The sequence below is a fragment of the Cajanus cajan genome, chromosome 3, assembly GCF_000230855.2.
Source record: "Cajanus cajan strain Asha chromosome 3, NIPB_CcT2T_4, whole genome shotgun sequence".
NCBI lineage: Eukaryota > Viridiplantae > Streptophyta > Magnoliopsida > Fabales > Fabaceae > Cajanus > Cajanus cajan.
The window spans coordinates 76352084-76374635 of record NC_138519.1 but is presented as its reverse complement, the minus strand read 5'-3'; the positions used below and the strand labels follow the sequence as shown (position 1 = coordinate 76374635).

Here is a 22552-nt window from a genome sequence, read left to right as displayed (position 1 = left end):
CGGAGGATGCCAACTGGGAGTGATATGTAAGCACATGACAAACCAAAAACATTTCTCATTGTCTTATAACTCTCGCTACCGTTTAGAAATAACCTAATAACAAGTTCTATAAAGCACAGTCCAACTCTATCAAATTACATAAAAAACATATTGAAAGCATTTTATGTCAATAATGAATTAGAGAATATACATTTATTTTTCTACATTCATATCTAAACTCTGCACATTCTTAATCTTATACAAAAAAGTTTCAAACATTATCACTAAAACCCAAAATCATATATACAAGAAATTATTACCATAAAGTTTTTAATTTTCACACAATAAAGATGAAATTCAAATTTCTCATTAAATATACAATCCAAACTGGGTTCAGAGTTTAAGAATCCTTGTTAATTAGACTCGATCAATCATTTGACCCTAGTAAAAACCACAGCAAAATTAGCAATTCAATGTCATGTTACCATGTCAGTGCAAATATATTTCTAAAATACATTCATTTTACTTTCTCAATAAGGAATAATAGATTCAGACTAGTTATTCTTTATTTAACCTTTTACCAAACACAACAAAATAGGTCACATTAGTACATAGTAAAGTTAGCTTTTAAGAACTCTTCAATTTCTATAATTGATCAATAAATAGGAGACAGATGAACTTTTTTCTAAAGTTCTTGTAACTTCAATTTTCTTTAAAAAAATATAATAATTAATAATACAGGCAAATACATACATGTTCAAATCATACCACCAATTTAACTGTATAATTCAGCTTTAAGTTTGACTTGTGGACTGCGAATATCATCCTGGCTTTGAATTAATCTGATCTCTAAACTGGTTGACTCAAAATCATGTCCAACATTTTCGTAGTCACTGAGTGTCCTATGCAAAACTGCCTGCACATATTGGTGAAGCTTGAAACTGTTAATCATGTTATTAAAAAATTGTAGGTTTGTTTCAGCAGATGAATGCTAAAGTTTAAAAATATCGATTAATGTTCTCTTGTTATTTGAAAGAAGTAATAAATCAGTCAAAATATTTTGAATGATAAAAGATCTTTTATTAATCCAAAAGTAATTGCACAAATATCAGAAGAGGAATAAAAAATAATAACATTAACAGCACACATCAAGAAAATAAATACCTGCAAGCTTGACACAGCAAGTTCTGCAGCAATCTCAAGGTTGTCTGGGTATTTCTGAAATTAATAGACAAATATCATATCACCATTATGAAATTACTAGCAAGACCAAACTCTAGTCATAACTTTTGAGTAAAGGTAATACATTGCTCCAACCAAGAAGAAGTGCAGTCATGAGATCTCCTGTTCCCTACAAGCATAAGAACATAGTTAAGGTTCTAGTTATGGTCATTGAAAGTTTGAATCTAAATAGAACAGAATTAAAGATCTTTATTGAATGAATTTATAAGATTGTAGTTTGAAAATTTTCTTGAATGAATCTTATTTTTCCTATTTATCCTTTGGGCTTTGGATAAAATTCTTACTGTCTAATAAACACCAGGCTAAATGGATTAACAGCAACCAAAGCAATATGCCCTGTGCTTTATTTTTTTGCATGCAGAACAAGTGGACAATCATAGAAGGCTTTAGATGGGCAGTGATGTTAAAAAGGTGAGTTTTCTTTGTGGCTAGTTTGCAAAAGTGGTTACATGGTGTTTTATGGCTGGAGACGAACCATTGACCACTGCATTGCTCTCTATTTTCCCAAGGAGCATATAGCTACTGCAATGAAAAGCAGTTTTTTAAAATGAAATATTTGTCATCATCGTATTTTCCAAAATGAAAACAAGGCAAAAGTAATTATTGGAGCTCTACATGATGATGAACAAGACACCATGCAGCTCAGATCTATTTAGGCCCTAAATTGAAATGACTACGATAATCCATTTATTACAAATGTAAAATTATTGAATAGTTCAAGCAGAAATTATCTATGTTGGACTCCAAATAATTTTTTGTCATTCACTTTAAAAGAAATGTAAAGATCAATCTTGGTAAAACCAAATATAAACAGAAGTTTTTTGAGGAATATTCATACCGTAAAATAAGCTGGTATTTTTGGAATCAGGATCTTAAATTGTCTGGGAGGCTCTCCCTATCAGACAAAGATAAGACAAGTGGGGTTGTTACCATGAGAGCACTTAGTGTGTAGAATAAAATCACCGAGTCTATGAAATTTAAAAAGATGAACGTAGAAATGTATAGAATTAACCACTGAATGTATAATTAAACAAAACAGTTTTTCATGGTCCAGTTATTTGGGTGGTATAAATAATAATAATAATAATTTTTTTTATTACTACTACTATTACTACAATAGGACAATGTGTGTGTGTGTATATATACTGGAAAATATAGAAAAATCTAATACTATTTTATAAAATATTTCTCACATATTTAAGTTTCAATTTCATGTATTATTACAGATGTACAAAAATTACATTACATTAGAATTTGTAGAAGTAATGTTCATCTATTTTTGGTTACAGCATATGAGGTACTAACTGAACTATATAACTAACGGATTCATCTATTTTTGGTTGAACCACTTCGGTCAGTGTGGTGTTAAGAAAATTATGGAAGTTGGAAAAGAAATTTTACAAATCACTGTCAATACTCAAAACATAAGCAAACATATTATGCAAGTTAATTATGAAAACTAGTAATTTTAATCTCCATTATCACTCATATATCTGAAATTAGAAATAAAAATATTTAAATCAACAAATGTATTATAATTCACCTTTACTTTTTGATGACTGCCAATCAGGAGAAGATTCCCATCTATATTTATACTAGTAATTATGACCTGAAGAGCATATATACATCAGCTAAATGTTTGAGAGTAAAAGACCCTAATCTACACTTTGGAAAATCATCAAAGAAAGAGTCATTGTGAGTTGTGACATCAGACTTGGACATTTTCTTGGCACAAAAAAAGAACACTAAGAAAAGAAAAATTAGATATATACAGCGATTCAAGCATAAAATTCACATGAGTAATTTAGTAATTTAAATTCAAGCTTCTGTGTGAGTTTAATACAAGTTGTTTGAACACTAGAACTAGAAGCATGCCACTTTAGGATATTGTTAGATCCAAGCATGCAAGCCCTCTACTGCTGCTGTTTGTATGAAGTTAAGATCCACAATTTTTCAGGGAGTCAACAATCTGGCAGGATTTTATTATATGAATAAACCAATAACAGATCTAATTAATAATTCACACAAAAAAAGGATATATTGATTATTAAAACCAGAATCTTAACTGAAAAAAGAAATACACTTGAACTTAAAAAAATATTAAAGCTATCCAGAAAGCCAAGAAGTATTTATATGCCATGTTATACTATTCAGTGAAAGAATCAAGTAGATGGAAGACAAGATAAATTGATTTGGATCATCTATTTGCAGGGCTATATGACAATGAAGAATGAAATTTATTGCACTACCCAATATTTTAGTTGTCAAGAAATAGAGTAAACACTTATTATGGTCCTCCATAGAAATACATAGCATCACATTGTCCTCCAATTGCATGCAAGTTAAATTCGTCCTATAATGGAAATTAATACTACAGGTTTTCCTTCAACTTCAAAAACCATTTTGATGTCATTTTAAGGGCCAAATTGATAGCAAAAATGTGACTTGAAGGACCAATTTTTTGTTGCACATATCATTGAAGGACCAATCTTTAGAAATGGATGACCAATGTGACATGACATATATCTTTTGAGGACCAATTTGGACATCCACTCTCAAGAATATAATGGTAGTTTCAATTCTTTTTTCTGTATACCACATATCAGGGATTTCCATAGAATATAACGCAGGCCCGCATTCAAATTATTATAGCAAAACTGAGATTATCTACTTGAGACAGATCAAAGGATTTCTGAATTGCTTTGGGAAATCCTCAGCATTATTAATTACATACACATGATTTACAATCTCTAATATTAGAAAAGCAGCAAAATAAAGAAACTAGGAAAACAATACAAGTCAAACCCTGATTATTTAAAAAATAAATAAACAAACAAACACCCAATATACAGCCACTGAATAGGAAATGTTCTGCTTAAATAGGAGACACTTTCCAACAGATTCAATTAGTGAATCTTTTCTTTAATATTGGAGTCAAAACATCTGAGCCCATGGTTTAAAACTTAAATGAGAAATCAATTTGCATAACTTGGAGAAAGTATAAAACGTTTGTGACTAGTTGGAAAAAACAGATGCCCTTGACTATAAAATTTTTTTTTAAAAAGAAGGTGTTTTTCAAACACAGATCAGAAGGGAAAAGTCATGACCAGTACAACAAGCCTATGTTGAAAGGAGAAAGTTTAGACCAAGAGGCTTCAGGATCCCCAAAAAAAAGGTGTTTTTCAACATACAACAATAAAAACAAACCTTTGAGGGCCCAGCTGCATGGAGAAACCTACAGGCCTCTCGACCGTGTCCTTCAGATTGAATCCTATAATAAGTATGAAATTTGAATACTTAGAAGGCAAAACAGACATATTGTGGAGATGCACAAACAGAATGAATATGCACTAATTTGGCAGTAATATTGCTGATAACATAAAGAAAAATGAAAACTACAGAACTCAAAATACATTTGTTTGATGTACTACAGAACAGGCTAATTTGTCAGTGGATGTTGGCTCTAAACCTAATTAGCTCCACAAATGAAAAACTACAAAAATATATTTCCAAGGAACCAACAAATGCCAACATGCCTTAGTGCATGGCACAGCAACAGTGTACACTGGACACTTAAAAACTACCAAGATTTTTTCCCTCGATATGATCATACCCACACCCTGCACCAACAAAAATGCATGCAAAACAAAGATATATACTAATATGTATGACAAGAAACCCCTGGATTTTAACAATGAGGCAAACAGATAGAGGGAACGCATCACAAACCCCCCTCTTTCTCCCAAATTACAAAGAAAAAACAAATGGAATACTTGCAGCTCAACCTTCCCTAATTAAGGCAAGCAAATAAATAGTATTGACATCAAAGCACCGCATGGACACCAAATAATTTCATTCTGAGTAATGTCCATAACTTCATCTCAACAAAAACAATCTTTTACATCCCAAAACTTAGTCAAGAACGTTGTGTATTAAACAGAAAAGGCAAAAGAAATTAATTTGCTATCATCTATACAGTAGAGAAAGGAAACCAACAACATCGAATATATACTAGAAAAAACTTATGCATTCTTAATTGTTATATAATTACTTGAAGCCTGTCAGTAGTTCTGCCTCAAACTGGTTGGGTGTCAACATTGAAGCCACTGGAACAACCTGCCAAAATGTGTTACTCACATACTAAAACTAGGAATATACTGTATCATCCTATAAAAATAAGAACCTGTTAACTAGCATTAAAATATAATTTTCAATTATAGATGAAGGCATACAATAGTTCAGTCCAATAAGTTCATCTTTTTTAAATTTGCTACATTGTATATGACTATCCAGTATATATTATTGGCACTTGCACACCTGCAGAAACATTTTCGCCAAACAGCCATACCTTCTCACGATAGACTGATACTAGCTCTTGAGGAACATAAAGCTTTCCTTCATCACCCATCACTGGATCACATACTGACAAGGAAGCACAATTTTATTACATTTATATATACATAGATATATTTATTCTCTAAAGAGGAAAAAAAAGTAAAAAACATGATTGAGGTCCAAGTGCCTAACACCTAAAAAGGAAAAAGACCGAAATCCTATTCCCCAGGCTTCAATTGTCAACACTTAATAAAAATCGCGACAAAACTGTGTTGGCCATCTGGAACACATACTGTAGTTGAGACTTAAAAAAGTGTAGTCCCAGTTGGCTAGAACAACAGTATGTAAGTTCTCTCTTCAATTCCTCCCTTTATATCTACAGACTTAATGAAGTCTTCCATTGTTCCTTTTAAAAATTAGTAATATCTAAACATTTATAAAAGCTAGGCCAATATAAGATGGTCTGATGTTAAAAGTGAACCTGAAAATAATAAAGGAAAGCACAAACATTGTACAAGGTCAGATAGGGTAACTAATCAGGGCAATTTTATCCAGCATATCAAACAAATCCCAAGTATTTTCAATAGGCTCACCATAAGTAAGCTCTGGGTTTTTTGACCGAAGTTTGCTGACAACTTGCAATACAGCATTTAGAAAAGACTCTGAACCAATATAACCTGAAAATACATGGATTGGAATAGGGAACAAAATAAAATTGCAACTGACATGTTAGTGATGGAAGACAACTAACAATATAACAGTAGTCTGCAAAAGTATAACATAAAGCGCATAATGATGAGAATTTTTTAATACTAAAGGAAATATTGCAGGATGGCTCAACAATAGTACAAAATAATGATTTAGAAAGAGAGAAACTTAAGTTTATCAACCAAAAAATAAAAAAAGACACAAGAATTCTAACATCCAAAAGAATATGACACTCAATGGACAGTCAAAGAATCATTTCATCTACTTTCTGTAAGATAAATTGAAGCATTTTATCAAGAGCTAGAAAAACAATTTACGAAACACATCCTCTAAGAAAGACAAATTGCCATCTATAATGGCAAAGCTTGAATCAGCTGCCTCCTTAACCGATTTAATATACAGTTCACGAGGGAAGTGCCATATACTTCACAATCAAAAAATATTTAAAATACCTGTTAACAAGTGAGTATAGAACAATAAATCATTTCCTTCAAGGCCTTCTATTAGATCCCAGAGTTGCTGTCCATTCAAAACCTGACCCTTAAATGTCGGGTATCCTGCATTATAACCCTCAACTTTATTAAACCACAACTGCAGTATTACTTTAACAAGTATACCATGCCACACCTAAACTTAAGTGTATGTTTGGAACTACGCCTCACAACCCCTAAATTCACATTTAGCCCAACACAATCAGCAATAACTTCTGCATTCATGTGGCCACTGTATACTGTTCCAGACAAACCTTATTCAGATTGTTCAGAAGCAAAATATCACTAATGAGATGTAAAATCAGTAACTATTAGCTTCTAAGTAAAAATGAAAAATCACACCGGAGATGTGAAACCAAACACGCTATAAATGAAAAACTAAAGACGCAGCTTGCCTGTATGATTCGAAAACTGCACGGAATTAATTGGATCCACGTCATATCCCAGTAGTTGCAGAGGGAAGACAGCAGATTTATTGCCAACATACCCCTGAGAATAACACAAAACAGCCACAATTTACTTAGCAAGCTGCATGCAATGCAACTGACAATGACATTCGAGATTATTATGGCCAAATTGCCAACAGCATAAGAGGAATCACGAATTCCATTTTTCTGAATCCAAAACATCATGCACATAAAAATACATCAACCTTGACATCTTTTGACTTTTCATCCCGCGCAATCAGTCACCAAAGCATTTGATGCATAATTAAGAACATCTCAGCGAATTACTATTGATTTTAATATCGGCGAGACTATTGGAGGTTACTCTTCATTTGTAAATGCAATTGGTGGCGTTTGAACAAGCAATCGAGGAACAAACGGTGAGGAGAAAAACCTGGACGGTGTGAGATTGAATGCTGAGAACCCGACCGGTGTCCGAGGGAAGAGCGAGGGAGAGGATTGGAGGCGCCATGTGCGGATTCCTGGAGTTTGTGGCCCTTGAAATTGAGAGAAGAAAGAGGAAATCGATTGAAGAGAATGGAAATTGGAAAGCGAGTGCGGCGAGGCGAGGCGAGGAGAGGAGCTGAGAAAATTGAGAATCGGATGAGAGGATTTTACCGTAAAATGCGAGTTTCTCGGGAAAATCTGTAGTTGGATGGATGTGTGAGTCGTGGAGGCTGTAACAGCATGGAACACTGTTCGACGCTGAACCAGCCAACTTCTGCGTTTACATTCATTCATTCATATTATTATAATTCAATATTATATTATAGATATACGATACATGACCATCATGCTTTTTAATATGTTTCTATTATTTGTAATTACCAAAGTGCCACCACTCTCATACGGGGAGGGGGAGGGAGAGGGATTCGAATTCATTAAAATATAAATGTTTTTATTAATTGTGATACCAATAAATCACAATTACAAATCAGTCTCTTCACTCCTTTCTTTTTACTCCTCCATGTCCATAAATTTATATTTTAGGTTTTAATTTGTTCTAGATATTTTGATATTTTATAGATTTCAAACAATGTTAATTACTTTTTTTAATTAATTAAAATAAGTACTTATATTTTTTTTTTGTGTTTCTATTGGAAGTGTCTTGTAATAAAAATGAAGAGGGAGTAATTGTTATTCCTATTCGATAGTTGTTATTGTTAAAAAATATTAAATAGAATATTTAAAATTAAGCATAGTAATAAGTATGTCAAAGCAAAGGTAGAGAAAAGGTGAAAAATCTGGAAAAGTTGGGTGTAGCGGTCCAGGAAGACGGCTTGAGTAAAAAGATGGGGTCAAACAAGAATCCATCTAGAATTGGATGAGATTGGTATCTCTGACCAAGCCATGAAAATTGATGGTCGGTGGAAGATCGTACTTTCCAACCCAAATTTGGAGCAAATTCATCCAAAACTAAAGCTTCAATTCATAACGTCATCGTACTTTTCTTATGTTTCATCGTGAGTTTGTCTCGCAACATGTACCGGATTGATTTTACTTTATTGTAAAATTAAATTTTAATTATTTCCACCAGTAGAGAAAATAAGTATTTTGGGTTTCTTAATTTTTTAAAATTATTAAAAAAATAATAAAAAAACAAATAAATTGTATGGCTAGTTGTAAGTGATTATTTTTTCTCTTTAGCAATTAAGAAATATAATAATCTATTAAAAAGTGAAGACATAAAACAATTATATTTTTTTTTTTATAATAGATCACTACTTCATGCCTCTTAATTTCTTAAAAATTGAGATAAAATAATAAAAATAAATAAATAATGAAATAGGTGGTTGTAAGTAGTTTTATTCATATAGAACAAGAGAAGTTATTTCCTTTTTGTTGTTATTAACATGAGAGATATAGTCTGCAAAAAAGTAAAAATTAAAAATAGTTTGTATCTTGAGAGTTAAGTTGTTCCTGAGTTAGTTTTAAGCACGGTTAGTTAGGTTAATTAAAATAAAGGTATATAAGATTTTTCTTAAGATGTGAACTTTATAAGTTTATATTTTAAGGAAAACTAAAGAGAAGGTCTGTAGAGTTTGAGAAATCTTTTCATTCCCTTATTCCTCTCATCCCTCCCAAACACTTCCTATAGTTGATTGAAGTTGGTAGATTGGTGATTTGAAGCTTGCAGGGCCAAGAATTCTAAGTCAAAAACATGCAAAAATTTCTTCCTTCTTTCTCTTCTCTTTTCTTTTGAGCGATTAAAGGCAAGAGAAACTTTGTGTTTGATCATTTTTGGAATGTGATGATTATTTGATGTTGATATTCATAAAATGTTAGTTGTTTTGAATTGAATTTATTTAGAATGTAGTTTTGCTTGAGATTTGGGTCTTAAATCTTTGGTTGCATGTTGCTTTTGGATTTATTTTCAAGTTCTATATGTGTATATAAGTTGAGTTACCTTTTGCATGTTGGTATTTGATAAATTTCAGGTGAAATGAGCCAAATTGAGCTTTTGTCAAGTGCAAATATCGTCATCACGCTAGATGGGCCTTCATGGCATTAGACGTGACTCAAGTCAAGGATTCTAAACTCTCATGACATCAAGCATAGGATTGGCGGTGTCCGACGTGAGGAGAGAAATTATCTCTAACTTGGTCACACCGGGCGTGGATTTGAATGATGTCAAATGTGGGGAGAGAGAATCATCTCTACCTGAGTTGACGTTGAGTGTGAAAGACTCAAAGACTTTCTACCTTATCCACGATGAGCGCAGGTGTATTAGTGTTGAATGTGAGCGACATAAAGCCCTTGTCTCAGTAGCATTTAGGGATGACAAATAAACCTGTATCCGTGGGTAATACCTGAACCCGTCCTAACTTTGACAGAAAATGCCCGGTTTGACCGAGTACGGGTAAAACCCGATATGTCAAACCAGGTACGGGTGCGGGTATATACATACCCGCCCGTACCCGTACCCGTCCCCGATTGAATTATGTTAAAAAATTTAATATTTTATTATGTGTAATTATTTATTATAATGTAAAATATTTATAGTTGTTTAATTATTAAGAAATCTCTTGATTAAAATATGAGATAGAGAAACAATTTAATTATAATTATAATATAATAAAATAATTTAAAAATATTCTGTATTTTTTTTGTAAAAAAAATAATAATTTTTTACGGGTATGAGTACCGGTATACCCGATGGGGATGGGGATGAGGACATAAATTACATACCCGGTGGGAACTGGTATGGGGATGGGTTTGAGTCGCGGGAACAGGGACGAGTATCATAAAACCTGTACCCGACCCGTCCTGTTGCCATCCCTAGTAGCATTAAGTGCGTTGGGATTGGCATCGGGCATGAGTTGTATGATAAAACATGTTGATTTAAGTTGATTAATGGTTGAAGAATGGTTATTAAGTTATATGATAAATGTTATAAGATGATAACTCATTATGCATTAAGTTGATATAATGTGTAGTGATGTTATAGTTAATTAAGTTGATAAGTTGTTAGGCATGTGGTGAAGATACATGCATTAGTTAAGATACATAAAGATTAGAAGAAGGTATGTTGTTTAAGTTGTTCCCTATAGGACTTATGTGGAACAATATGAAGGCGTGGTCGATTCATATTGTAGTTGAAGTGACAAATCGAGTAAGGAACAAGGTTGGGGCTTAATTCCTAACTGACTACTAGAAAAACGTACTATTTGGAAAATAGTCGATAGACTATATCCATAGGAAGCTTATTGCTGCAAGTTAATTTCATGATCGACTCATATCTAAGTTGTTGTACCCTAACAAGAATAGTAGATTTCCTAATTTAAGTGACGAAACGTGAGAAATTAATTTAAGTTGTATACTTGACTCTAAGAGGCCTAACATTGTTTATACTTGACTTAGTTGTGAAATGTCAAATGTTGTGATTCAATAAGATCTAGTCACTTAGATTGCTCACATCTATTGTAAGAGATCTTTATAGTTGATGAGTGACAACACATTAGTTGTTTAAGGATGTCATTATTTTGTTGTTTGTGTTGTAAATTGTTGTGATGTTGATGTGATAATGTTGTTAACAAGTTGAAAGTTGTTATATTGAGTGGTATTGAATGTTGATTAAGTTGTTTATATGGTATGCTGTAAGTTGTTGTTGTAAATACTATGTTGATTTTTTTTTTTACAAGTTTACCATTTCTTTTCCTTGTAGTTGAAACTACAATCATCATATTCTGTATAAGAGTGAGATATGACTAGTAAGATAACTTGTTCAGTTGGTGGAGAGTCATGCAACCAATGACCACTTTTGGTGGTGTCACTCTGATGTGACATAGTTATTATATAGGCGTTTGACCGATGATTAGAGATCTTTTATATATAGTTATGTAGTTTATGTAAATTATATGTGTATAGAGTGTATGTAATCCCATAAGGGAATTTATGTTTCTAATAATTATGTTTTTTGTCTTATACATGTGTAGATTGCATGAATGATTAGGTGACTCTTATATAAGAACTTTAAGATAATTAAACATTGTTTTGTATTTTTGATATGTAGTAATTAGACTATAATAAATAAAATGACCTACCAGATTGTTATATAAATAATAATTTTAAAAACAAATTATATTTCTACCTATCATTACATTGTTGGTCATATCAAATGTGCTACCAACATCTACTATTTTATGCATATGATTAAGAACGGAATCTTGACTAAGATACTAAAATAAGGACATAATTATTCCCTAAATAGAGATGAAAATGTTACATGAAACAATAAACCATCTCAAAATCACAAGGAAAAAAATTACAAGTATTTTTTTTATTAATGATCAAAATAAAATAAGATCAACATAAACATCATCTTTTATTTGTATTCATCATTTTTTTTATTGCAATTCATAAATTAAATTACACATAATTGTTTATATACTTAATGTTATTTACTCTATTTTCCTTTACGAAGAAAAACCATTTTTAAAGAATTTCTTTCTTTATTATAAATATAAGATAAAACATATTTTATTAATAACTTTTATTCAAATTATATATACACATATACAAATATACTAGTATTTTAATCTTTGTAATTCATAAATAAAATATTTATTATATATTAATAAAATTTATAATAAATTATACACACAAATAAATAATATGTTTTAATATATAAATTATGTTTTAAATTTGTGTAAATAGGTGTTTTTAAAAGATATAAATTATATTTTAGAATTATGATAAATAATTTATATTGTAAGATAATATTATTTTTATTTATTGGTAACTAGTATTTTTATGTGTGTAATGCATAAATTAAATATTTATTGTATATAATTAAAATTTATAATAAATTATATATAAAAATAAATATTATATTTAAATATATAAATCATATTGAAAATGGTAAAAAAAATATAGATTTATGATAAATAATTTATATTATAATATGATATTATTTTTATTTATTACTAAATAAAAATTAAATTAAATAAAAATTTAAAAATTCTTAAAAACCTTCTCTTTAAAAGAAAATCTCTAAAAATAGTCTATATATATATATATAATTATAATGATTGTCACACACACATATAAACTAGTCTACAAATGTAAATAAAGTTAATATTTTAAAATAGGTATTTATACAAATTCAAATAATATAATATATGAATAACTATATTTTAATGTATATTAACATTCGTAATTAATGTATTGAAATATTTAAATACATATTTATATAAAAATTTAAAACCAATAAAAAATACATTTAAAAAATTATAAATTAAACCCTAATACAAAGACACAAGTTATATTAATTATTACATTAGTTGCAATATAATAGATGAGAATAATTTTGATTCATGTGTGCTTGAGTAGAAGGAGGGTGAAAAGAATTTGAAAAAATAAAACTGAATTGAAAGAAAAAAATATTGTATTTTTAAAATTAACTTTTCTTTATATTTTTTCTTCGAATAAAAAAAATCGTATTATACATTTTTTCTCACTTTATTTTATTTTATTTTCACTTTCACGTCTTCTAAGCATAAGATGAAAGTTAACATTGCGATGTTTTTCACATGGAAATGATAACATTGCTTATAATATTTATTTAGATTAAATTATTATTTTAATCCAAATTTATTTAATGTATTCAATGTAATTGTTTTATTATTAAAAGTTTAATTTGATTTTTTAATTTTTTAAAATGATATAATGTAGATTATAATATAAATATATAAATATATATATATATATATATATATAACAAATAAATATTTCCTAAGATGAAAGACACAATTGTCTTATTTTTGTTGTAAACAAAAGATTTTCCGTCAGGATATTTTGAAGTCAAAAGAAAGCAGCAAAGATTGTTAGATGTGATAAAGTATGTGAGTCATAACCAACAATTTCCAATGCAAATGGATCAAATTTCTGCTACTCAGACCAAAAATGTGATCTTGTAATTAATTAGGAGATGGAAAATAAAATGATAAACGCACGTCTTACTCTGAGGTATATGAGTAAAAAGAAAAATAAAATAAAAGAGAAAAGATTAAAAAATAATAAATATGATAAGTAATGTGGTAAAATATGAAAAGAGATATAAAAAGAATAATAAAATGAAATAGGTTAGAAAGTGAATATATAATAGCAATATATAACTCATAAAACTATGATTATTTTTTTTTACTTAATTGTCAACCACTACAATCATAATTTTTTTTATTTGAAACAACACTACTCATATCGGTTTAACAAAAAATTATTTATTTGAATATATTTAATGTAGTTATATATTCAAAATTTAAATTTAAGACATATGTACATCAATTTAAGATAATCAAGCTCAAAATAATATCTTCCAATACATCAAAATACATTTATTATTATTTTACATTCACAAGTCCTGATGCAAAGGGTAAAAAAAATTGTAAGACAACTTGAAGTTAAACTTTCTTTTCATATCATTACATTCATGATTTTTTTTTTTTTTACTTAATTGTCAACCACTACAATCGTAGATAAGATTGACTATGAATTTAAGCAATAATGCATCATTTCATAAAAGTATATGACTTTTCTAATATAAATAAAGCAATGTATTTTTCATGAACAGACAATGAGTATATCATAAGTCTCTTGTACTCAGATCAACAAGTCATTCAAACACAAATGGCTCAACAAGAAGATCAAGAACCAATAAAATATTATCAATTTACTAGAGGGGTAGCTCTAGTTGTTCAAGTTGCCAATCCTGAATGTTATTAACATTGCTCAAAGAAGATATAAAGATTCAATAGAATAACATAATTGGAAGGGAACCATTGTTGTAGTAAATATCAAATACTTTTGAAAATTACTTTTTGTGCCTGTCGGTTAGATGTTGCACCCATTATACATGTTTCAGAACAACCATTTCAAAACATATGATGAATGGGATATATTGAAAGATGGGCACATAAAATAAAATATTATACTTTTACATCTATGTTCACAAGACCAAATTACAAATAGACGTTGCATTACTTGGGTAATAAAGAATGATGATCATTTTTCCCTCTGCACCCCATTTTTACTAACTACACTACTTTGTTTTTTTTTTTTTTTGGTATTTTTTTATATATTAAAAATACCCTTATACAGGTGGATGGATTAAGAATACCCATTTATTTTTCAAAGTTATGTTTGAAAATCCAATTTCGAAAATTATTTTTACATTTTCTCATAAATTAAATTCCAAGAGCATGCTTTTTTTTATTACTTTCGGAAAATAAATTCTGAAAGTGATAAAATTTCAAAATGTGTCACTTTCTTTCTCTGCTAGACATGCTAGAAAATTTTGACTGTTGAATCCAGACTTTAAAAAAATGATGGCCAAAGAATATTCAAAACGATGCAACCTTTCTCTCCGAGACCAATAAAAAAAATTCAACACTTTTTTTTTTCTCTTTTGTTCTTCCAAAATTAAATTTATGAAAGTGTTAAAAATTTCTCACACTTCCATAACTATTTCCAAAGTGTCATATCAACGCAAAAAGGAAGTAATTTAAAAAATAAAAGGCCTAAATGTGGAGGTAGCCCAAATCAGAAGGTGGAGGATAGCCGAAATGGGCTTGCGAACTTCGAGTCCACCCACACACTCAGGTTAGCCCACTAAATCCCACTCAAGTTTTGAAGGGATGAATTGAAACCCACGATTGTTTTCAGGTATATGATTCCATAAATACGGCTCATTAATGATTTTGGAACACTTTCTAAAATTATTTATTGAAGTGGAGCTGGTTTGCAATAATTCTTCACTTCAAACAAGTTAACATGCTTGACGCTAGTCAACAATAGCATCACTAGTGCCACATATTACAATTTTTTTTTATTTATTGTTTTTGTTAAATATGTGAGAATTTGTGCTAGAGGATGCAGCGTTTCTCACTTCGACATTACGTGAAATTTTTAATGGAAGAAAATTATTATAAAAAAAATGTCACACCTATAATATTAGGTTGACTAGAATCACCCTCCTAACTACTATAAATTGGAAAAAGAAATTCAAAATAATTTCATTTTAGTAAATAATTTTAGAAAATACTCATATACTAGATACCTATTCGATTACCAAGAATTAGCAATACCTTTTTGACACCTCAAATGATAAGACATCCTTACAAATTCAATATCATTCGGCATCCTCAAATGTGATACACCTTCAAATAATCCAAATGCGTTCGATATCGTCAAATACTAAAGCACTCGACGAATCCAAGTGTATCTCCCTAGACACCCTTGGATGTTGAGGCATTCTCATGAGCCAAACTCGCAAACCCAAGTGTAACTCCCTCAACATCCTTGGATGTCAAGGAACCCTCTCAAGTTCAAGTACGCCCCCCTTGATACCCTCGGATGCCAAGGCATCCTCACAAGACTAAGATGCACTTGTTTGACATCTTTGCGTACCGATCACTTGTGTGCCACTCTATAAGTTAGGGAGCCATCCTTTTAGCAATTTTACTTCCAAAGAAAACATAATGTCGATGAAAAACAAGTAGAACTCAACATGGCCAAAGAGGATTAGGAACAAGAACGAATAGTTGTTGAAGCCTGCAAATAGAGAATAGTTAAACGGTCGTTCTAGATTGAAGCCAAGAGAATTTCACAAAGGTGATCTTGTGTGGAGAGCCCAAGGGGAAACAAGAAAAGACCGTGTGGAGGATAGGTCAAGTAATATGTGTATAAAGTGACCAATTAAGTAAGGTATGAAGTCGAGAGTTAAAATCTTTAACCAATTATTGGAAGAATGCGTAGTAATTGGAGGATAGTTAGTGGGTTAATCTCATAGAAAGCTTAATTTATGCATGTTAAGACCATGGTAGGCTCATATCCGAGCTGGTCTATCCTGATAGTGGTACTAGATTTTCCTAGTTTAAGTGGTGAACTTGAGAAATCAATTTAATTTGTATATCTGACACTCTAATGAGGCTTAATGTTGTTTACACTTGACCTGGTTGTGACAGGTCAAACATTGTGGTTCAGTAGGGTTTAGCCACTTAAAACACTCACTTTTGTTGTAGAAAATCACACATAAGAAAAGTACATAACACGAGTTCATAAATTATAGGACAGAATTGGAATTCCTCCCTCACAACATATAATAACAGATAAGAGATTGAGGGTTAATTTTACTACCTAATAGTTATCTCACGCGTAGAGTAAAATTACTCACTCCTCCCTTATCTTGATGAATAAGGTACAAATCTCCATGATTTCTAGTTCTCACAGTTCTCTAGAGCACAAAAACCTAAAGTAAAATGAGTAGCTTGAAAATAAAATTGATGTAACCTTTTCATAAAACTCCTAATTTATGTTTAACTCTCTAATAACACAATTAAACTATGATTACGCTTCCTTTCCATTAAAATATTAAAATTTATAAATAAATAATGTAATATAAACATATTCCTCTCAACCCAATAAGAAATATAAAACAATTATAATAAAAAAATATGTTTTTAAAATGCATTTAATTACACAATTAATTAAAATGTATATTTTCTCCAAATACCTACTATACCAAAATAATTTCACAAGCTTTTATTTATTAATTAAAAACACTCATAAGTATTGAAAAGATCTAAAATATATCCTAAAACCCACTTAATTAATTAAATATCTTTTTTAATAATTAAAAAAAAACCTAGGGTGTTACACCCATTGTGAAGTTCTCGAACGACGATCAAATTACCTTCAATTCTCAAAATCAACAGTCATACACATAGAAAAAATCTATCTTGACTAGTGTCTTACCCAATTAAACGTAGTCAAGGTCATACCCTTCATCGTTTTAGCAAGCTTTGATGCCTATATGATATGGATTTTCCCTCTTGTCAAAATTCAAAAACTCGATATACAAAAGCAAATTAAGAATGAACAACATTTCATTATATCAGGAGTAGTAGGAAGCTACTTCTCCATGCACCCATTTGTACCCAAGCATGGTAGCAGGCCTATAATCCCTCCTCTAGCTTTAAGCTCGCTTACGCACTGGTTGATTGGCTAAGCCACTAGATGATAATTCGTCTTGTGGAAATTTCCACCATCTGGATGATTTGTTGTCTTATCTTCAACAACAATCACCTTTGACTCCTTTTCGACCTCACGATTTCCTTTGAAAATGGACTTGCTAGGTCGAGAAGATGATGTAGACAAATCACTACACATACTCCCTAATAGTGACAATCCCACCGAGGAGTCTCCAATTGAAGATTGATTGGACAATTCGACCATACCACACGCACCAATCAAAAACCATAATGTGCTTGACTCAAAAGATCAACACATAAATTGCAATTCACTCAATCTTAGAAGAAGCAATCACAATGGTAGAGTGGACTCCACTACTAATTCCTATTTATAGTACCCTAACAATAGAAGACAGAATGATACATTCTTTTATAATTGGAATGATACATTCTTTTATAATTGTTAGCTAGATAAAAAAATGATCTAACAGTTTACTAGACACGACTCTTCATTTTCCAATGAATGTAACTACCTCCAGGAAGTATAAGCAACATAAGGGTTGCAAGATATCATTCCAAATATACCCTCGAATATAGTCATCTAAACCTTGTTCGTCTTTCTCTTGAAATCCTCCAAGGCTTGGGGGGCATGTATATTATATAACCACCCGATAACAAGGCACCCTTGCGAATTCAGGTGTCCTCATTTGGCGTCTTTGGATGTTAATACACGCTTGAAGAATCCAAATGCGCTCGACATCGTCAAATATTGAAACACCATCCTCCCCCTGAATCCAAGTGTATCACCCATGACATCCTCAGATGCCAAGGCACTCTCGTGAACCAAAGTGTATCCCCTTTGACACTCTCAAATGTCGAGGCACTCTCACAAGCCAAAGAACATCCCCCTCGACATCCTTGGATGTTGAGGCATTCTTGTAAATCTAAGTGTAACTCCCTTGGCACCTTCAAATGCCGAGGCACTCTCGTGAGTTCAAGTATGCCTCCCTCGACACCCTCGAATGTTGAGGCACCCTCGTAGGACCTAGATGCATTTGTTTAGCATTTTCAAGTACCTATTACTTGTAACAACGAATGAGTTGAATGACTCCCCATTTTATCTAAAGATAATCAAAGTCATAAAAGACTAATTACAATACAAAACAAATTACAAATGTATGACTTAATTGATAATCATAAGTTGAGACTAATTAATATTTTGGACCCATCACAATTAGTATAAATAACATTGTATATTAAGATAAAATTATTGTTCACAATATATTCACATTTATTATTTTGAGTGAACTACTTACTTAAATATCAAAATATCTTTTATAAATATAACTCCTTCAACTTAACAAGACAACCGAATAACAAAACATCATTAATATTAAAGAGAAAAAAGATAACCCAAAATCAACTTCAACTCCAAAGTATCGATGACCGATATAAATACCTCTTATTCTCTTTCAATAGTTAAAAAAAACATTAAACTAATGGTGTTTAGATATTACTTTAACTTACTTGGCTATTAAAAACCCTTATACTGTAATTTTTTTAAAGAAAATAACGATAAACATTAAAAAAAAAGTAAAGAGTATGAATATAAATCGATTATTATTAGATGTGTGAATGTAATTTACAGAAAGAAAAATGAACGGGTCAAATAAATATAATTTTATGGGAAGTGGTAGCAATAGCTGAAAATGACGTTTACTTAACAGTAAACAATTTGTCAAGCAAAGACCGTATAATGCATAATTATATAAAGTGAATCCTTGATTCACCTACCAAAACCACCGGTCCAAGTCAAATCGTATGATCTCTTCTCCATCACATCACAAGCATAGATTATATATCTACCATGGTTATCAGAGCCCTTCGCCACACAAGAAAAGTATGAGAAAACCTTGTTGTGACAAAGAAGGCACAAACAAAGGTGCTTGGTCCAAGCAAGAGGACCAAAAGCTCATTGATTACATCAGAACTCATGGGGCAGGACGTTGGTGTTCCCTTCCCAAGGCTGCAGGTACTTTATTCTCTCACACAATGTTCCAATTCCTTACACAATGTTTTTCGTTTCGTAAGATGTATCTGCGTCCTACCGGATCAACCAACTCTTATAAGGATATAATATCCATGCTTATTTATTTACTGGCAGGACTACATCGTTGTGGCAAAAGCTGTAGGTTGAGATGGATAAACTACTTGCGACCGAACATTAAACGCGGGAACTTTGCGCAGGATGAAGAAGACCTCATCATCAAACTCCATGCCCTCCTTGGCAACCGGTACCTTTCTCCCTCAATTAGTTAAATTAACCACTCAATACTTTTATTTTTACTTAAAGTACAAATGAATTGTGTTCACTTTTAATATAATTGTTGGAAACTCACTTTCTTAATGTAAACTTCACATTAATATTGTATGATAAATTTGGTGACTTTTAAGTTCTAATTAGAAGTTATGTTCATTACATTTTATAATTTTTTTATATTGATAATACATGTAAATTAAATTCATGATATATAGTACAGGAATAGTGTATTATCTTTGTTTTCAAATGCCTCTTATATTGTTCTAAAAAAAACTGTCTATTTATCCTTCTCTTGGTTTACATAAAAAATAAATACATTTAATTCTTTAAAAACATTATAAAAAAAATGGTCAATTTGTTTTAATAACAAACAGCATAGGAAAATTAGAATGATTTATTTTTGTGGTTTAGGGTTTGAGAATAGAATTTGATTTTGCATTGCTGGTGTCAGGTGGTCACTGATTGCTGGAAGGTTGCCAGGTCGCACAGATAACGAGGTGAAAAACTATTGGAACTCTCACATACGCAGAAAGCTAATTAAGATGGGAATTGATCCCAACAACCACAAGCTACACCAAACCTTTCCAGTTCCAAAACCTTGTCATATTTCACGACCTGCTAGTACCGCACAATCTTCTGCCAACAATGATAGAATTTCTGACACACACAGTTGTCTTGCAGAAGAAACAGCAACAACGCTTTCTTCAACACCCCACTTAAACCTTGACCTAACCATTGCATTCCCTTCATCACCTGCACATGCTCTTCTTCAACACAAATCTAAACCTACAACTACAAGGAACATCATCCATGACCATCAGGATTCTGCTCCCACTGGCCTTCTCCTTTTTCTGTGATTAATTAATGTTACTTAGACTCAAGTGTATATAGTGTTCAATACCATATCTATGTACACATGCCAGCGTTTCATTATTTCCATCTTTATTTTGTGTTCAGTTCTTTAAGTAATCACTACCTCTCTCATCTATGAATAAAAAAACATATTTTATGTCATTAATAATATTTTCTATAAGATATTCATCTTATAATGCATAATTTTTTGGTTGTGTTATATATATATATATATATATATATATATATATATATATATATATATATATTTATAACGAGAAGAACTTAGAAAAATTTTATGAGATTAATAAAATTTAATGTGAATAATTAATTTTTTTTTAAATATGTTTGAAATATATTTTTTCTTCTTCTATTTTTAATAATATTGAACAGAGAGAATATAGTTTTTTTTGTCGATACTAAATAATAAGTCAAGAGTAATGTTTGTAATGACAATTTATACAATATTATTTTTTTGTATTTATCACTTTTCTTAATTAAAAAATTTATGAATGATGTGATGAAAAAAGATAGTATATATATATATATATATAGAAATTGTTGTACAATTTTGTTATAAAAAATCATTTCTCACAAGCAAAGGAGTAAAATGGAGTAAGTGCATGTTAATTTAATTGCACGTGTGATTCATGTTTAAGATTAAAATCAGATCATTGATGAAAACTTAACGTTATTTTGGAAGTTGAAAACTGGCGTCAAGACGTATGACCAATCATGCATAAAGTGTTTAGTTAATGCGACTGGTTTCATTGTTGGGCTTCTTTATTTTGTCCTAAATTTGTGGTAATGCAGAATATGAATTAATGGTGGCTATTCCCATGATCTCGACAAGATCCAAGTCTAATGTGTTTCAAGAATATGTAACCTAATTTACACGAGAATATATACTCTTCATTTTATGTTGTCCTTTTATTGTATATTTATATCGTAATTTTGAATAAACGGTTAGAATCAACTTAGTGACAACCTATTAAGCTTAAAGTTTATTACTATTAATATTATTATTGTAATTGTAATTGTATGGATAAAATGAAAAATTAATATTAACATTTTATTAATTTTATTTTTTTAATATTTTATCGATGGATATTTCATGTGCTTTGTAAGCATCCAAAACATATAAATGAAAAAAAAATGAAGAAAATTTTTATTCAATTTTTACATGATGTACTTGTTTAAGGGTATACTAGTAATCTTCACGTAGTGATCTGGGATCTTAAGGTTGAAAAGGCACTTCGATGCTCAAGTTAGAACAAATACAAATATCGATAATAGATAACGATAAATGAGCGATAACATTACCTCGTTTTGTGTGACTATTTATACCGATTATAATGGACTTGGATTTTGTCACTACCTTTATTAACAGCACACTATAAGTATTATTATAGGACATAAATAGATAACATTTGTAATAAACAAGTGTTATTGTACGATTCTTTTAGACAACACTTAAACACTTGTTTTAAATAAATGTTGTCATAGGACCCATTTAGATAACACTTGTAATAAACAAATATTGTCATAGAATCTCTTATTGGAAAGAACCCTCTGTGGGTAGTCCTTTTCTGAGATGTTCATCCATTTTTAGGATTAACGATTGACCCTACAAATCAATATAAGACTTTTCAGCATGTTTTGTCCTCACTCGCACATTTTTTGAAAAACTTCTCAGAAGGTCACCCATTC

The 22552-nt window shown here is 30.6% G+C and overlaps 2 protein-coding genes across 2 annotated transcripts; one reads left to right on the top strand and one right to left on the bottom strand.

The window, feature by feature from the left end:
* Positions 1-599: 599 nt before the first annotated feature.
* Positions 600-7979, bottom strand: SOS4 (pfkB-like carbohydrate kinase family protein). Its single transcript, XM_020354794.3, has 13 exons — positions 7820-7979; positions 7596-7698; positions 7151-7244; positions 6717-6821; positions 6150-6233; positions 5570-5643; positions 5273-5337; positions 4429-4492; positions 2765-2830; positions 2060-2116; positions 1286-1330; positions 1144-1197; positions 600-895 (listed from the first exon to the last, which is right to left on the bottom strand). Exons 1-13 carry the CDS (start codon positions 7936-7938, stop codon positions 755-757), a joined length of 1071 nt encoding a protein of 356 aa, XP_020210383.1. The 5' UTR covers positions 7939-7979; the 3' UTR covers positions 600-754.
* An 11490-nt stretch (positions 7980-19469) lies between these two features.
* On the top strand, positions 19470-20946 carry LOC109799455 (transcription factor MYB8). Its single transcript, XM_020360027.3, has 3 exons — positions 19470-19702; positions 19835-19964; positions 20442-20946. Exons 1-3 carry the CDS (start codon positions 19492-19494, stop codon positions 20845-20847), a joined length of 747 nt encoding a protein of 248 aa, XP_020215616.2. The 5' UTR covers positions 19470-19491; the 3' UTR covers positions 20848-20946.
* Positions 20947-22552: the final 1606 nt, after the last annotated feature.

Excerpts from the sequence above, each read along its gene's own strand:
- SOS4 (XM_020354794.3), bottom strand. The coding sequence starts at position 7,938 with ATGAATGTAAACGCAGAAGTTGGCTGGTTCAGCGTCGAACAGTGTTCC. Across the intron at positions 7,245-7,595 it reads TTCAATCTCACACCGTCCAG|GGGTATGTTGGCAATAAATC; the intron begins GTTTTTCTCCTC and ends TGTTATTCTCAG. Across the intron at positions 896-1,143 it reads TTGCTGTGTCAAGCTTGCAG|GCAGTTTTGCATAGGACACT; the intron begins GTATTTATTTTC and ends CAATATGTGCAG.
- LOC109799455 (XM_020360027.3), top strand. The coding sequence starts at position 19,492 with ATGATCTCTTCTCCATCACATCACAAGCATAGATTATATATCTACCAT. Across the intron at positions 19,703-19,834 it reads TTCCCTTCCCAAGGCTGCAG|GACTACATCGTTGTGGCAAA; the intron begins GTACTTTATTCT and ends ATTTACTGGCAG. Across the intron at positions 19,965-20,441 it reads CATGCCCTCCTTGGCAACCG|GTGGTCACTGATTGCTGGAA; the intron begins GTACCTTTCTCC and ends TGCTGGTGTCAG.